The sequence below is a fragment of the Phascolarctos cinereus genome, unplaced genomic scaffold, assembly GCF_003287225.1.
Source record: "Phascolarctos cinereus isolate Bilbo 61053 unplaced genomic scaffold, phaCin_HiC Scaffold_4;HRSCAF=312, whole genome shotgun sequence".
Classification (NCBI taxonomy): domain Eukaryota; kingdom Metazoa; phylum Chordata; class Mammalia; order Diprotodontia; family Phascolarctidae; genus Phascolarctos; species Phascolarctos cinereus.
This window is the reverse complement of record NW_027555847.1, coordinates 2,194,718-2,212,933: the sequence shown is the minus strand read 5'-3', so window position 1 is coordinate 2,212,933 and position 18,216 is coordinate 2,194,718. Positions and strand designations below refer to the sequence as shown.

Below are 18,216 nucleotides of genomic sequence, written 5' to 3'. Positions count from 1 at the left end.
ACATTGTTTTCTTACAAACAGACAGACACGTATAAAGGCAGGCTGGTGTCGAAAGAACAGACAAAGGAGCTGGAGGTTTGGTTGGTAAGAAAGGATCTCGGCTGAGTTGAATACTGATTTTTATTGATTTCTTCAATAGTAAAATACATGTATGAAGAGTTACATTGATACAGGGTCATTATATCCAACAAGAGTTGTAGAAAATCCAGGGTGTTATAATACACTGGGAGGCCAATGGCATCATCGAGGCAGCAGCAAGCTTTCTTTAACTGAAGGGAAGAGTAGGAGGTCAAATCACGGGGCTGAGGTCAAGTGTTCAGGGGTGAGATTTTCCCCACACAGGACAATTCCAGTGACCACGGGCATCGGGTGACCACTGCACAATCCATTCTTTGCATCATCCTAGCAGGGTACTGCCTCTGCTACTGAGGCTTTACACTCTGTAAATGACTGGGGAGCTTACGAAGGTGATGTACCTGCTTCTTCCCCCTAGTCCTGGAGAGCAGCAATGCCGCACTGGGGCTCACATTCCACCTGCCCACCTCCTCCCCTTTCCCTAGCTAGTCAGGAAGGCCCAGGCCCTGTCCTACCAAGCCAGTGTGGGGCTAGCTAAAGCCAAAAAAGCACCATTCATCACTTTTTTTCTCCTTGCCTGTTGTACAACAGAAATATGCTTTGGGGTCCAGGATGGCACTGGATGGGGTGGCATGGGTAATCTTTTTCAGGAAAACAAATCTGACCAAGGATTTCTTCTGAGTAGCTTCCAGGGAGCCTCCAGACAGAGCAGATAGACAAGGCGTCCATCTCTCCTCTGTCTGTCTGGCTGGGGTGGGGGGAACCCTAGGGGAGGGGCCACCCATCATTCACTTTCCAGACTGTACAGGCTGTAATCCTCCCGGTAGATCCCCATTGAAAACAAAAAGCACAAATAAAACATTGAACCAAAACCACAAATGGTTCTCAAAGTCTGAAGAACCCAGAGCTCACGCCTGAAAGGTGACTTGTCCATCTCCTGACTCTCTGAGGACAGGTTAAGCTGGGGGCCCAGGAAAGGTCCAGCTCCTGAACCAGAGCTGTCAGTAAGGTAAGAATATCTTTTTTTTTTCTTTTAAAAGAAAATGCTCTTGGATCTCTGAAAGTCCATGAGGAGAGTTTAAGGTATCTTAACTAAAGTCAATAGAAAGAAAGAAACATTTAAATGGAATGGTTTAATACTTTCGTCTTTCCCCCTGGGCTCCTAAAAGTCTTTCTCACTTTCCCTAATTGGTCCCAATTTCTAGTGAAGCAAATGAGCCTTTGGAGAGCAGCCCAGCACTGGGCTGTCTCTTCTTTCGTCCCATGCCTAAAAGGCAAATGAAAATGAGCGAATGAGCCTTCCCAAGTTGGCCCCCAAAAGGCTGTTTGTGGGGATGGAAATCTGCTGCACCAACTTGCTGGATATGCAGGACCAACAAGGGAAGGGCATGGTGGGGGTGTCTGCTTAATGACCTTAAGAAGGATTCCCCACAAGTACAGCCCCTCCTGAGCTTTATTTACAGCTGTCCTCTAAGGCATACAAATGAGTCCTCCACAGAACAATGTGTCTCGTTCTCTATGTCTCAAGGCTGAGAAGAGCCCAGATCCTGGGCCTTAGAGGCAAGTGCATCTTGGGGAACTGGTTGGTAATAAAGCCTGGCTGAACTAGAAACCAGTGGGTCCTGGGAGCCTCCTGTGGGCCATCCTGCTTGGAAGAAAGCCTGAGAGGTTGACTTCCTATGTTATTTTTAAATCTAAGTTCTTTGGAATTCCTTTCCATTGGTTGGATTTTCAGAGAGTCTGGAAAGAAAGCAAATGTGATACTCTGTGACACACTAGAGAATGACTCGGAATCCTTTTAAAGCATCCCAATGAAGCTAATCCAGGTCATGGTCAGACTCACTCTAAAGGTTGTTCCCCCCAGATGTGGGCTTCATCTCCCCATACGACCACAGCAGAGGAAGCCCAGCCATGTATGGAGGGCAATGGCCCGCTGAGGACGTACCTGATCTTGGAGGCCCTCTGGTCCTGGTCGGGAAGATGACTCCTCACAGACAGCCAGGCTCCGAGTCAGTTTGCCCTTCCCTGCTCCTGACTGAAGGAAACATAGAGAGCAAAAACAAAACACCCAAGAAAGCAGCTGCTGACCCTGGGAGAAGCTGAATGCTCCCATCATTCACAGGCACCTTGCTGAAACTGAGTATGAGTCAGTCGACCCAGGTAAGGAGGAGCCCTGGGGTGAGGGCCATTTGTGGGGAAGGTACTCCAGCAGACCCTGCTTGGAAAGCTCTGTGTGTGGACACATGTATACATGTGCGTGCTTGTGCATGTGTGTAGATGCTGACTCAGCATTTCATTTTATTGAAACTGACATTTCATTGTGTGGAGGGAGGTATCTGCTAGCAAGAATGAATACCTAGCAAAGCCAAAGGAACTGACTTTACTTTCCAACCTTCCACACCAACCACAATTCTCAGAACTAATCAGTGGCTCTGAGCAGATAAACAACAACACACAGAGATGGCAAGAAATATCCCAGACCTTGCCAGGCCTTCCCCTTCTGCCCACCCAGGCAGGGCACAGACTTGTAATAGGAAAGTAATACTGGTGCCACTTGAAATTCATTTACCCCAAATTTGGCTTTCAAGGTGTCCAGGTGTAGCCATCTCTATCTCAGGAGTGAATGACACCCTCCCCTGCTCTAATGGACCAAGAATTCACAGCCAGTGACTCCCTGGAGGGACCCATCCCTCTAAGCAGCTTCAGTCGCTGCTGTCCTGGGCAGCTCGCCCCCTCCCTCCACCACGTACGTCAGTGGAGAACCCTACCTTGGACTTCCTCCTCTCCTGGTTCTGGGCTGCCAGCCGCCGCTGTGTGGAGAAAGCCCCCAGAAGGTTGTCAGTTGGGACAATGAAATGACAAGAGTAAGGTGTGCACACACTGAATCCTAGGTCCTGTCCCTAACCCTCCCCGAATTGCTGCTCTGGCTCCCTGACCTAAGGCAGCTGCAGAACAAGGGTGGAGCTGGCCACATCTATTTGGCTGAAATGGGCATATTACAAACAGAATGAAAAGCAATTCTGGTCCTTCCATATTTGCCTGAGTAGCTTGGAGTCCCTCTGGCAAGCTTTGTGTGATTCTGAGGCTAGATCTACTGCAGTTGTAGAGGGAGATTTCATGTGCCTGCCTTCAGGAAAGGACACCCCAGCTTTCTTTGAAAAATAGTAGAGTGGCCCAGGAAGGAAACCCAGGGACCAAATTCTGGGTCCGAGGGATTGGTGGTTCTGGAGCCCAAAGTTAAGCACTTTCTTAAGCCCCTGAACCTACATCAGCATTTGGAAATGAAGAGCCAGAAGCACTTGGAGTATCTGACTAAGTCAGAATACACCTCCCTGGTGCTAAGGCAGCCTGAAAATCACTGGCCAGGAAAAGGGAGGCAAAGGGCACATTAGGTTTTAAAAATATTGGCTAAAGCTCAGCAAAGCTCCTCCAGCCCTGGGAAAACAACGGGCTAGTCCTGCCTCCGTGTTCTTACCTGAAGTTCCAGTTTCTCTTCCTCATCCAGGCTGTCTGACTGAATGATGCCATTCTCAGGGGTCCTGGCTTCTTGCTCAGCCCCAGGGGCCTCAGATGTCTGTGCTGTTGATTCCCCTTGTTCTGACATTCTCTCTCCCCGGAGAAAATTACAGTAACAAGGTGGGGGGGCCTGCAAGGTCAAGGGGCCAGAGAACCAAATGCTTGGTTTCAGCTTTACTCCTGAGGGTTTCACTGCATCCTTCAAACCCAAAGTTAAATGATTGTGCCAGTGTTCAGGGTCATTTCCTTCAACAACTCAAAGAAACCGTGGAATTGACATGGTAAATGTGCAACAAGAAAAGCCACAATCTGGCCCCAGGGAGACTGTTTCATTTAGCATTCCCCCACAGTGAATGAGAAGACCAGCTCCTCTACTGTCCTGCTCCACCAGTCACCTCAAAGAAGGGAAGACAAAAGAAAGAGAAGGGCAGGGCAGGGGGAAGGGTTTGGATTCCCTGACAGGTAGGACAAATTACTTTGGGGCTAAAGGCTCTCTCTCTCTCTCTCTCTCTCTCTCTCTCTCTCTCTCTCTCTCTCTCTCTCTCTCTCTCTCTCTCAGTGTGTGTGTGTGTGTGTGTGTGTGTGTGTGTGTGTGTGTGTGTGAGAGAGAGAGAGAGAGAGAGAGAGAGAGAGAGAGAGAGAGAGAGAGAGACAGAGGTAAGAGAGTGCAAGCTCATGCAAGCTGCATTCTTCATAAGATCACTCAATTAAAAATACAGATCTGAAGGGTCCAGGCTTTAATTCCCATTTCCGAATAGAAGGTGTGCAATATGGTTGGGGGGGGTAGTGGTAAGGGGGAGGTGGATCAATTATATTCCATATAAATATGAAATCTCAATTTGGCAGGAAACCTTCCAACATTTCCAGGCTTTACACTGACAGCTGGAGTATTAAAGTCCTAAGCTTCCCCCCAGTCCTATGTCATTGTCAAGGCACCATGGGAATACCTCTGACACTGAGCAGCAGCTCACTCCTTGCACCCCATCCCATCCCCATCCCTGCCAGCTGGAAATGCTAAGCACATGGCTAAGCAGGCTCTCCCTGCCTTCCCCCAAGTTCAAGCTTGTTATTATTGTTCCTTCCTCCCTCACCCAAGGAAAAAAAAAACCTTTGGACCACCCCAACCATTAATGAAATGTCAAATGAGCCTCATGAATAATTTAACATTTTCTCTCTCCTTCTCCAGCTCATCTAAATTTTTAAAAAATGTCCTTTAAGACAAGGGAAAAGGGACAAGGGAACCCGAGACCGGCAGCTGTTCCCAGCCCTGCCCAAGCTGTTTCCTTCAAAGGGAAGTCAGGATGGTAATCATTAGACAAATCAGTATTTTGCTGCATTGCCTTGGCACTATTTAATTAACATTTACAAATTCAGTAACTTTATTTTCAACTTGCAAAGGAAGCAGGAGAAAAACGGTAAAGCTGGCAATTTTATGTCACTGTTTCCCTAACCGTACCATGTCACGATCTAGAGGGGCTAATGATACACTGGCGGGCACTGCTGATGCTGACTGGTTTGCTTTGGCTCAGTTAGCAAAGGATTGTGGGCACTTAGCAGAAAGTGGGCTTTACCCATGTGGCTTTGTGGGGTGGAGGGGAACACTGGTGTTTGGCTTGGAGAAGAATGTGCCCTGGAGGTCATCTCAGTTTTCACCTGACATGCCACGTGGTCAGGCTTAAAAAGGGCCTGCCCCAAGGGGGTCGGGATGGGGGCAGAGTACTTGGTGCTCCTGGTCACCTACCTTATTCACTCAGTGCACTTCCTGAAAAACGGATGGCGTTTCCTGACATCCCACACGGGACAAGAAGAGTAAGGTCTGAGGGCCCTGGGCAAGCTTGCTTAGACCTCTGGGCACGGGGAGCTGGGGCTGGCTGGCAGCCTTCTGGCCTCGGCCTTGGCCTCAGCCCCATCCTGCCCATGAGTACGCCATGCATATGCACTTACAGGCTAGATTCCCACATTGCTGTGACAGTTGGGAGAAGCAGGGGCACACCAAGGAGGCGGTTACCTTCAGTGGGGGCTCTCTGCCGGAGTCCTGGATGTCTTTCACTCTGCCTCAGGGGCTCCGGGCTGGTAAAATCCACACAAGTAACCAATGGCAAGTGGAGTCCCATGTCCCTGTCAGCAGATGCGAGTGTCCGTCTCCATGCCCTCTCCTCAGATGGCCGGATAGAGCATCGTCAACCTGTAAAAAGAGGACAAGTCGTCAGTGACTAGGAGGCAGGCGGGCAGGAGACGCTCATGGCCACGTCCACGAAGGGAGAAGACGGAAGCGGCTGGCTTTCCTCCACCGCTGCTGCCCAGCACCGGCCAATCGCTGGCTTAGCCCGATGGAGCTCCCTCCACCTGTCTCCAAACAGCCTGCCTCTTCTCTAATGAAGCGGCTTCAGCCGCTGCTCAAGTCCCAACAGCTCCTACGCAGCGAGCTAAAATTAACGCCCGCATTATGCGCCGCTCATTACTCACTGAGGCGGCTTAACCTTTTTTAGCGAAATCCCCCACTTTGCATTAAAAAATATATATATAAACGGGGATGTTGGTTTCAATGGGAGTCAATATCACCTCCGAGCAGAAAGGCAGTCCTCGGTCGGAACCCGCCCGCCAGGCCCAATGAAAGCCCGAGTCTTGGGCTGTGAAGGCTTTTTTGAAAAGGCAGCTCCTCTGGTGAGATAACTCGCTCTCGCTCTCTTGCTCTTAAAGAAAGTTTGGTCACGTCTAATGAGGCACATCCACTCAAAGGTGTGGGGGGGGGCGGGGAGAAGGAACGAACAATGGTTATCACTGCAAACTTTGCTGAGGGTGGGGGAGGAGGGGGGCTGGGCTTCCCAGAGGCAAAGAGGCAGATTCCACAGTCTCTCCTCAGCTGCGTGTTCCCCGCCCCCCCCCCCCAAGCTACCCAGGCTGCTGCTGCCAGTCGGGCCCTCTGCTTGCCAGCAAAGCAGCCCGGGCCGAAGCTTTGGGTGACAGATTTGCAAACTCCAACCGTGGTGCAAACAACCAGGGCTGGAGCTTGTGTCTCCTCACCACTCCTACGGCGGCGGCAGCGGCGGCGGCAGCGGCGGCGGCAGCGGCAGCGGCAGAGACAGAGACAGCTTGCGTGCAAACACAAGGAGTGTTTGCCAAGAGCCCGTGGCACCACGAGTTTACCCTGTAGCGTGAGTTGATAGTAGACTGCTGTGGGGAATCCGCGGAGTTTGCAGCCCAGGTCTGCCCGGGCGCCCCACACTACGAGTCTTGAGCCCTCCCTGCAGCCACAGACCCCCAAGGCACCAGAGACTAGCCTTCTCTCAACGACCCCACAATGAGATGCTCCACTGCAAAAGCTTGCCTCGCCCCCAACAAACCGGTGTGGAAAACAGTACTGTGTACACAAAGCTGCACATTCTTGTCTGGTACCAATTTCTAGGGAATGTCATACTGAACCATTGGAAAAAATGTTCGCTTCTGCTTTGGGAGAATTCTCAAGCTTCGGAAATATTCTTTGAAGATGTCAAGTGCAGCCTTTCTGGATCACTTTCCCTAAGAGGGATTGGAAGCAGCCAAAACGTCCATCTCCATTCCCAAACTGGGGAGCAAGGCCTTAGCTTTGTGTAGCCCAGGACGGCCACCTGCCTGGACCTTCCCACAGTGAGGTAGTTGCCTCCCATCCTGAGCCTTTTTTGTCGGCACTTGCCGGCCCCTCCCACAGGTACACTGAAGAGCTCCAGGCCACGAATAAGTGGAGTGGGGTTTATGGGGCCAAATGTGACAGGCTTTGTTGCAGCTGCAGCAGTCAGTGCCACTTGGCTCAGTGTGTTTGTATACGTATGAGCGTTTGCGTGCGCGCGCGCGAGCACTCGAACTCGCATGTGTGTGCCTCGAGTGTAAGTCACAGCGGGGATGGAGCATGTGCTTCAGGATGGCTGCAAAGATAGAGCCTGACCGAATTAGCACCTGCCTCTAAATCGGGACCTACCCAACGAGTTCGCTCTGAGCCTGAATCACAAAAGCATCAGCTACCAACGTGCTTGCAACAGGAGCAGATGGACGTGAGCTCAGAGGAACATATGGACCACAAATATTTTTGTCACTGATTATAATTGTTCTCTTTGCTAAGAAGACAGTGCCAGCCTGGCAACCCCATCCCCCACCTCCAGCCAGTCTGCGGAACCACCTCTGCCCCATCCACCCATACCTGAATTTCCTTAGGCCAGCTACTCTGGTGGTCAAGCTTCTCCTAGGAAGCCTTTTCTCCTAGGAAACACTGCACACGTATTCTCAGGAACTTGATTCTAAATCCCTCTGAACAACATTCAGGCAGCTAGCTATAGGAGAGGGGGAGGGGGAGAGATTTTCTTCTGCGCACATACACACACATACATGTACATGTTGAGTAATGCACAGGAGAAGCCTCCCCCCCTCAGGAGTTTTACAAAGGCAGAGCCCCTGGAAGAGGGTCTACAAGGCTGATGTCTCCAGGCTTGGTCCCTGTTCTTATCTGGGGAATCAGCCTTACCAGCTGTGTTCTGAAGTTTGGTGTGGTGTGGTTTGGTAGGGTTATTTGGCTTGGATTTCCAAGGGAAAGTGACTGGACTGGAAATCAGAGTTGGTTGGGGCTGGTGAAAGGGCTGGGTCCATTCACTTCCCTTGCCTCAGAGACCAGCTGAAATAGAAGAATTAAAGGAGAAATCTGTTGAGATCACTTCATGGCCACCTTACTCACTGCTGTGAGGGAAACAAACATCAGCAAGGCCAACTTCATTGATTCCACACGTGGCCAAACTGGGCATGAGAAAGTGAGATTAGACAACAGGAGGCCTGTGTTCTCACCTGGTTGAGGTGGGATCCGCCAGTGCCCACATGTGCTGATGAAGGTTCTCTTTTTGTGACCCTTAGTGCTCACAGTGCAAACCTGGCTAATTGATGGAGCCAGGAGCACACAGGACATGAACACCACCAACAGGAAATCCCACAGCCACCACAACTCTGGTCATGGTAGGAATTCTCTGGCTCTCTTCTTTCCATCTCTCCCCTTTCCATTCCTCAGTAACTGGTCACATGAAAAACCTTAGTGAGGGGCCAAGGGAGGAGAAAAAGGTTGGTTTTTTCCTCCTTTTTTTCCCAGCAAGTCAAATCTCCAAAGAGCTGTTTTGAACCCTAACTGACATGAGTGGGCAGAAATAAAACTCAAAGAGAAACTGACACTTCTTGAGGGAGCCTTTGTCTTCCTTCCCTGGCACGGGGCCTCCTGGGGGGCTGGGAGCCTGGAAGCTGGTGAGCTGGAAGGTGGGGCAGGATATTAACATCCTGGGGAACCAGGACATAGGGGTATGGAGACATAGGGGTTGTGGGTCTGGGGGTTAGGAAGTTGGGGAAATGAGATACAGGGGATAGAAATGCTGGGGGGGCTAGAGAATTGGATTCTGGGGGCCTGGGGAGATAGGGAGTGGGGATATGCAGAGTTGAGGAAATGAGATGATGGGGACTAGAGAGCTGCATCCTGGGGGACAGGGGAGATGGAGGTCTGAGGGTCTGAAGCCTAGGGGAATGCTAAGCTGGAGAGCTAGGGGAAAGGATGCTGAAATCCTGGGGAACTGGAGGTTAAGGACCTGGAAAGATGAGTATTATGAATCTAGGGACCTGAAGAACTGGGATCTGAGGGGCCATGGAATTAGGAGACTGGACTAATATGACCGGGGAACTGGGGAGATATAGAGCTGGGGATCTGAGGACTAGAGGTTTTAAATCTGGGGGTGGGGCTAAGAATCTAGGGGCTGAGGATTTGGAGAGGGCTGGGGGACTGTGAGGTAGGGAACCATAAATCTGGGATCTTGGGGAACTAGGGACTAGAGGTCTACTCCAGGGACAGCCCAAATGTTTAGACAAAAACTACCTCCTTCAGCCAGGAGGAGAAGCCAGGCTCAGGGGCATCTTAGCACCCTCACCCCCATTGCCAGAGTTAAGGATATGAGATAGGAGGGCTCCTAATGTGGCACCTCAAGGGACAGAGGCTGAAATTAAATGCCTTGTTCTCATCTTTGCTCTTGCTTTCTCCTTTCTCTTTGTCTTCCTCCATCCTCCCCCTCCTTCTTCCTCCTCCTCCTCCCACTTCCTTTTTCCCCTTCTCTTTCTTCTTTTCCTTCTTTTCCTTCTTCTCCTTCTCTTTCTCCTCCTCTTCCTCCTTTTCTCTTCCTTTTCCTCCTTCTTCCTCCTCCTCCTCTCTCTTCCTTTTCTTCCTCTTCCCTCCTGCTCTTCCTCCTCCTCTTTGGGTCCATAAGCCATATCCAAGCAATCCCCAATCCTAGTCTGACTCATATGAACCAGGATGTGATTTCACAGAGATGTGGAGGAGCTGAAATTGTCAAAGATAGTCTTTGGGACACAGTTTCCCTTAGAGTCTCCCTGAAAGGCCCCAGAGAGGTTGGCATTATGTTTACAGTGATGGTCTCACTCACCCAGGTCCAAAAAGAGAAGTTCTTTAGACTCCTCAACCAGCCCTCCTGAGGCCTGGAACCCTACTGGGATGAGCCCCAAGAAGTATTTCCACACAGACTTGTAAATGGGCAAACATTCTGATGCCTTCCTGTCAAGCCTTCTGTCATCAGCATATGGTGTCCTGAGGTTTGACCCTGTGCTTGACTCAGCCACTGACTTAGGCAGTAAATAGACATTTATTAATTACCTACTATGTGCATGTGCCCTGTTCTTATAGAGCTCACAATTTAATGCAGAGGACAAGGTCAAACAACTATGGATGAGCCAGCTACAGGCAGTCTAAATTGGAAGTCACCATAGGGGAGGTGTTAGCATTAAGAGGGATGAAGGAGGGCTTCCTGGAAAAGGTGGGATTTTAGCTGGGCCTTAAAAGAACACAAGGAAGCAAGGAGGTGGAGATGGGGAAGGAGATAATTCTAGGCATGGAGGCAGCAAGGGAAAATTCCCAGCATCAAGAGATGGCCAGGAGGTCAGTGTCATTGCATTGAAGAGTATATAGGGATGGATGAGGAGGAAGGGTCAAGGAGAATAGTCAGCTGGGGGTAGAGAAAGGGCAGAAAATGAAGGCAGTAATACCAGGGGCCAGATAGTCCAATCTATTCCCTCAAGGAATCCCTTACCCAATGCATCTGACAAGCGTATGCCCAGCCTGGGCTTGGAGACTGCCGGGAAGGGAGGCCCCACTGTTTCTTGAGGTAGCCTGCCCATTCCTCTCTGGGACTGTTCCAGTGGTTGGGAAGCATTTGTATGTGATGTTTCCCACTCACAGGAACCTAAATATGCCTCTTTGAAGCTTTCCCCCCACCACTCCTGCTTCTGCCCTTTGGGGCCAAACAGAACAAGGCTAATCTCTCTTCTCTGTGACAGCTATGAGACACCTTGTTCTCCCTGAATCTCCTCTTCTTCAGTCCAGCTGGACATCACTCTTCAGTCAATGTGGTGCATTGTCTTCCTCTGTACACTCTTGAGACAATCAGTGTGGTGTGCCCTAAATCTCGGTGGCTAGGACTAAACACTGTACTTTGGGAGGTAATGTGACCATGGCAGAGGGAAAAAGCACTAATCATTGCCCCCCATTGCCAACCCAATGCATGTTTTCAGACAACCTAGTATTTCATAAGATTTCCTATGTCCCATCCTATCCAATTTGATTCACAAGCAGATATTAAACACCTACTGAGTGCCAGATACTGAGGGCACAAAACCCCACAGGAGCACCTTCACGGCTTTCCATTGCTGACTCAGACTGAGTTTTCAGCATACTAGAAGGCCTGGTAACTGTCCAGCCAGCCCAAAACAGCATCTGTGAAATGCTTTTTCTAATCCAAGAGCAAGATTAGATATCATCCTGATTAGATGACGCCCTACTAGATTCAGCACATGTTTCGGCATATGCTTCAAGATCTTTGAAGACCCTGTAAGGCATCCCTGGAAGCTTTCTGTCATCTGCCTGTTTGATACACATTCAACCCATGGCTCTGTCCAAGCTACTGTTTGGGGAGAGAAGATGAGGAATGACACTATGATTTCCTCAATGAAACACCTTTTATTCTGCAACTTACAATGTTAGAGAGTTGTCGGGATCACTTAGAAATTAGGGGACTAACTAAGCTCATGGAGTCAGTATGTGTCAGGGATGGGACTTGAACCCAGGTCTTGAAGCTCTGAGACTAGCTCTTTATTCACTAATACCTTGCTGCCTCTTCAAAAGCTCATTGTCAGGTGGCACAATGGGTAGAGCACTGGGTCTGGACTCAGGAAGACCTGAGTTCAAATCCATCCTCAGACACTCACTAGCTGTGTGACTCTGGGCAAATCACTTAACCTCTATCTGTCCCAATTTCCTCATCTGTAAGATAAGGATAATACTAGCACCTACCTCCCAGGGTGATTATGGGGTCAATTGAGATAATACCTGCAAAGTACTTAGCACAATGCCTGGCACAGAGCACTATATAAATGCTAGCTATAACAACAACAACAATAATAAAATTATGATCTCAGTTGATTCTCACAGCCACCCTGGGAGATATGTGCTATTATCTATTAAAATAATTATTAATATATATGTATTATGAATCATATGTAATGATTATTATTAAATGCATAAGGTGAAGCCCAAATTGCTGTGGCTGGAGATTTACTTTCCCATTGACACTGAAACATTAAAAGCTTACTTTTCCAGTCCAAATATTCATCCATTCTGAATCCATCTAATCATCCTATATTCTAGCCTAGCCCATCTCTCTCCATGTTTTGTGACAAGGAGAGCATTAGAGGTTTATGTGCATAGTTTCCCAAATGTCATTGGAGGGGCAGGGAAGAAAATAAATGATGGAACCACTTTACATCCCAGAGGAGCAGAGCAAAGTGCTCTGGGGGAAACTCCAAAATGGTTTTCTTCCTTGGGAAGTCCATTCAGATGGGAAAGTCTTGGAGACAGCATGTCACCTTCCTGGTCCTCTTCCTCTCCTCAGCCTTCAGGGTGCCACCCTTCACTGCCTCATGGCACTAATGTCATGAATCAAAAAGGCGATATTGAAGACAAGCTTCCACCAGGCAGTGAATATAGCCCTTTGGTTTCACTTTGTCCTGTACCCGGTGGAGTGACATGTAAGACTCTGGTACCAAAGTCATGGGTAGCCACAGAGTCTAGAAAGGGTCATGGAGACTATCTAGTCCACTTCCAACCCATCTACGGGCGGCCAAGTGGCACAGTGTATAGAATTCTGGGCTTGGAGTCAGGAAGATCTTAGGTCAAATCCAGCCTCAGATATTTACTAGTTGTATGACTCTGGTCCAGTCACTTAACCTCTGTTTGCCTCAGTTTTCTTAACCATAAAATGGGGATAATAATAGCACCTGCCTTGCAGGGTTATTGTGGGGAACAAATGAGAACTTATTAGTGAAGTCTTAACACAGTACCTGGTACATAGTAGGTACTTAATAAATACTTGTTCCTTTCCCTTTTGTCCTACGCTTTCCCCTCTTCCCTACTCACCCAAGAGGAGGAAATAGTGCCGGAGAGGGGAAGAGACTGCACGAAGGTTACCTGGTGCATGGGTGGCATTCTGGCCAGGTGGAGTCTGACCAGAAGAGCAGTGCGGAGTCAAGCTCTGGTTACCACCATTTAGGATACACATTGAGCACGGACCATTGACATGCATCACACCTAGAAGATAATCTACGTACTTGTAGAAGAACAGGGAAAAGTGATCCATGATTTCTCTGAGCACAGGAGCATCTCCTCCACGTGGGATCTCAGTCCTTTGATGACTTAGTTATCCTAGCTTAAGTGCCCATGGAGATAGCACAAAGAGCTAAGGTGTGCTGTCTCAGAAGGGACTTGAGTCCAGGTTTTGTCCATTGTGCCATGCTAGCCTCCATGCATGTCTCTATCATGAATTATATGATTCAAATATCTGTTCCAAGGAGTAAACTCCATCCCAAAATGCCATCTTGCAGTCAGTTAGCCACTTTCAGTTGTCAGTCTCAAATGGTCAACTCAAGACTCTTCACTGGTCAGTGTTCAGATGGTGATTTTCACAGCAACTATGTCCCACACTGGCAGTAGCCAGGTGGGTGTTCCCTCTCTGCCTTGTCTCAGATGATTGTGATGCCAAAGTAGCATGCCATGAAACAACCATTTTCTTGTGGTCTCAAAGCATAATAGTGACAATAGCTTATACTGATGTAGTGTATTGCATGAATTATCTCTGTATGGGCAAGAGCCTCCTTTCCAAAAATCATTGTCTTCCCTGGTCTTCATTACACTCCTAAGAGGCACTCCCATTTTACTGGTGAAGAGACTGAGTCTCTGAGAAGCTAAGAGACACTGCCACAATCAAAGTCAAGTCAAGATGCAGCATGAACTGCCATTCAAGGTACCAAGGAGGACACACTTACTTCCCCAAAGAGCATGGTGGGAGTCATATGGCAGCTGCCTCAGCAAATGAGCTTGGCCATCAATGGGGACCAGACTGGATTCTTGCTTAATGGCACCAGCTGGATTAACTGGAAGGGATCTCACTTCCAGCTGCTTTTGCTTGCACACACACCAGCATTTTTGTCTTTGTGAGCACCAGAAAGGGATACACAAGTCCAGAATGCCTCCACAGAATTATCCAACCACCTGACTAAAGGTCAGCTGCACTAAGCCCCAGAATCCAGAACCCTGGGATAATCTTACCCTGAATAGACTGGAAATCTAGGCTAAATGGAAGTAGCTGGGGAGGCAGGTACTGTAAGAGCAATGACCTGCAAACCTTACTAAGTCACTCTTAGTTGCTCATTGTCTGGTAGCATGTTGGGTTCTTTTTCAGTCTAGATGTGTGATTTTGTGAGTGCAAAGAAATCTAGGCATGGAAGGGCCTTCCACCAAAGCATATCAGGAATTTATCTTGAGCTTCTAGTCATACAGGGCTTGCCTAGGCCATTAACATTTGGTGACTTGCCCACAATCACATAGGCAGTGTGTGTGTGTGTCAGAAGCAGGAGCTGAGCCTAGTCTACAATATCATCTTTGAAGTAAGGTTGATTTTACTTTTCACCTCTTGGATCTATAGATAACACATCCAAGATAGGGAGGCCAAGTGCTTGGAGACTAGTTCTTGGTCTATCTGCCCAGCAATCCCCCAAAACTAAATCTAGAACACCCTACCCCAAATATTTTGAGGTTTTCATGTTGCCATACACATTTTGAACATAGGACCCAGAAGACCTGATTTCAAATCTCACCTCTGATGCAGCCATGAGACTTTGAGCAAGTCCTTTAACATGCCTGGGCCTCTGTTTCCTCACCTGTTAAATGGGGGCATTGGACTACATGGTGGCTGAGGCCCCTCCCAGGTTGAGATCTAGCCTATTTATGAGATGAGCCTATAATTATTTACCAATTGCCTCAATGCTCTTCCTGGCTCCTCAGTACATCATACTGTGCTGGGACAGTATGGGAAGGAGGGAGGAAATTAGGGTGGGAAAAAGGTGAGCCATTCCCTGAGTTTACATGGTGGCCCCAGACTATGTTCCTCCAGCCTTAACCCCTGTGGTCCCATGTCCAGCTCTCTGGTCACTCTCACAAATCACAGGAAGAACTCTGAGACAGCCAACAGAGCAGCACTTCCTGTCATTGGAGATCTTCAGACCAAGTCTGGGTGACGCTAGTTAGGCGTTGTAGTGGGGATTCATGTGGCTTCTGATGTTCTTCCCACCTGATAGCCGTGGGATTCTGTGGACAGTGAAGCTGCTACGTGAGGCACAAACTCATCAGAGCCATCATGCCCAAGACTGGCCTGGATGATGAATCTTCTCCTCAGTCTGCTCATCAGTGGGCCTAACCTTCCCGGGGGGGCTCACACACTTTCCTTGACATGGCTTGCTTATGATTCTAGGATCCTCTCTAAGTTGACAGCTGAGCTTTGTGTTCTTAGCAGCACGACAGAGTCTTTAGGCAAACTAAGCCCCCAAATGAGGAGGCTGCCACACCTGCACACACCGGTTCTCGAGTCAGCACTCTTATGCTCAGTCTTGATCTTGGTAAAATAGCTGCCATTGGAAATCTGGGGCTGAAAATAACAAGAGGCATTCATTTGGATGCAATAAGAACATGGCCGGAGGAAGCAAGCCTGAGGGTTTGCACCTCCCATGATCATTTTCCCTCCTACATTAGCTGGAGGGCTTTGCACAGAAACCCAGGGACCATTTCCTCCTGCAATCACACTCGCAAGGGTTTCTAGCCTGGCTGAGCACAGAAAAGGCACTTAGGAATATCTGCATTTCTGTACACCATCACTAGTGGTGATGTTTCCTACCCCAAATGTAATTTTGAGGGTTACACTCAATTTATCTCTGCTAATCTGCTGAAATCCCATATGCTGCTCCTTTGGAACTGACATGAAATTACCTGATAAGGCTTTGCAAGTTCTCCTCCTACCACACTGAAAACCTAATAGCCCCATCTACATAAAGGCCAAACAGCGAAAGTCTGGGGACATTGTATTCCTGCCCAGCTCCTGGATAAAGACAGTTAAAGGCCGTGGTCAAACAACATAATTCTGCCATGCTGAACAGCTCATTAGAAAATGAGCTAGTACCATGGCCAGCAACAGGCCAACCTCACCAGAATAAAGCTCCCTGTGAAAACTCCCAGTCTTTCATTTGAGGGGCACAAGGGAATACCAGCCCTTTCCATTCCAAGTTTGACAAGAGGCAGAAGGACTCTAGACTTCTTCTCATCCCAAGGAGGGCAATGAGGCCCAAGAACATGAAAGGGCTTGGCCAAGGCATGCAGCTCCACATTGGCATTACAAAGCTGCTTTCTGAAGCAGAGAGAGCTCTTTTGGCCACATTACTCCAGCAGCCTGAGCTCCCTCACCCACTCAAAACTCTCATGTCTCAGACACCCACTATACACTAGTCTTATGTCTCAGACATCTGATATATACTGTTCATGTTCTAATTTGGGACCCAAGACTTAGCACCTGCTGTTGCCAGCAATGTGCTAGGCTTAGGGGTTTGCCAAGGCAAACACAAAGCAGTCTCTGCCTTCAGGGAGCTTCCATTTTATAGGATTGAAAGTTCCTTGGAGATAGGGAGCTTATTGACCTCTGCCTGCCCCTCAACTCCCTCTCATGAACACACAATAAGTCACAAATAGTAGGTCCCCAGGAAATGTTGACTGAGTTGATTGATCTTGTCCTGTGTGGAATCATTCTTTTCTCTAGAGGTGTGTGGGGGGGGTGAAGAGAGGAGAAGGATACAACAAGACCAGTCACTGCACCAATATTCTCAGTGGGGATAAATAGCAAAGTCAAAGATGACATAAATATTTTGTCCTGAATTCCATTCTCTAATGTTGCACAAAGAAGAGGGGAAAAACCCTAAGCACCCACTTTATCTGAATGCCAGGAAAACAATCCTATAATTTCCTTTCAATTCTTAGTAACAGAGATGATCTTGAATAGAACATGGATTTATCACATAAACAACTATTTCCTTCCCTGGGCAACTGTTGTGATTTTATTTATCAGAAAGTCATAAACAAAGAGAAACAGCACATTAAGAAAGGAAACAGCCATTTCAAATGAAGCTGCCTGTTCTGACATGAAGGGGGCTATGGCTGCACGTTGTTCCTCAGAAACATGCTAGACAACCCCAGACCCTTTGATCTTTCAACCCTAAAGGAAGCAGTATAAGGTGAAATAGCCCCCTCCCACTCAGAGCCAGTCAGCGTAAGGGCTGCTATAAGAATCTGTTCCTCTAGAAGCAGTACAGGTTAACACCTAGCACCTAGTTAGACAAGAGGAAAAGGAGGCAAAACACTGGTAAGAAGGAGTATGGGCACAAAGAAACTACTCACTCTAGGCTTTCACAGTCTTTCATATATCTTTGACAGCCATCATGCCTTAGATATGTGTATGCATATAAATGTGCATTATGCAGCCATGTGTTTACATTTGCAAACATACCTGAATTTATATATGTATGTTAAGGAAAACATGAGGTGTCCATTCATGCAGCAAGTCATTGTGTCATGGATGGACAAGGTGCCCCTGAGTTCTCTCTCAGCTCAGAGACACTAGGATTCTGGAATCCAGTGTCCAGGGTCTGTGGTGTGGGGGATGGGGAGATATTGTGTTTCTACCTTCTGAGAACTACCACCCTCAAATGCAGCAAGGACATGAATCCAGCCGAGTGAGCCAGTAATCTGACTACTTAAACCTGGCCTCCTTTGAACATCAAACAACATTATCCTTTTTTCTTGCAAGCAAAAGATGAGGTCTTTTAATGGGCTCCAAGAGTAAACACAAGGTGAAGACATCACATTCTCTATGTCTACAGAAGCCACACAAAATCTGTTGGAGCTAGAGAGATAAGAGATCAATTACAGATAGATGATATAAATACATATACACATACATATATATCTGTGCTTATGTATGGCATATATTCAGATCTATTCTATGTACATCTATATTCTATTCCTATGTCTATATATTTATGCATGTGTCTATGTATCTATTTATCTAACACTCCACTCACATGCTCCCAACAGAAAGAAATAGTCTTACTCCATTCATGAAGACGCAAAGTCCATTTCCCTAGCACCTCGATCCACTAGCTAGAACTCTTCACTATGTAACTCCAGTGTGA

At 48.1% G+C, this 18,216-nt stretch overlaps 1 protein-coding gene across 6 annotated transcripts in view; it reads right to left on the bottom strand.

Moving 5' to 3' along the window:
- ARPP21 (cAMP regulated phosphoprotein 21) overlaps nt 1-18,216 on the bottom strand; it is a 168,550-nt gene that overhangs the window by 99,709 nt on the left and 50,625 nt on the right. For 4 of the 6 annotated variants that reach the window (XM_078152005.1, XM_020979665.2, XM_078152004.1 and 1 more), the window contains exons 1-4: nt 5,600-5,866; nt 3,551-3,721; nt 2,844-2,885; nt 2,021-2,110 (exon numbers count right to left, since the gene is read on the bottom strand). In XM_078152005.1, coding sequence (XP_078008131.1) covers nt 2,021-2,110; nt 2,844-2,885; nt 3,551-3,679 — 261 coding nt within the window. In that variant the 5' untranslated portion in view covers nt 3,680-3,721; nt 5,600-5,866. Of the gene's footprint in view, nt 1-2,020; nt 2,111-2,843; nt 2,886-3,550; nt 3,722-5,599; nt 5,867-6,153; nt 6,349-18,216 lie in introns of those variants that run through there. The other 2 variants (XM_078152003.1, XM_078152002.1) reach the window with 2 other exon arrangements.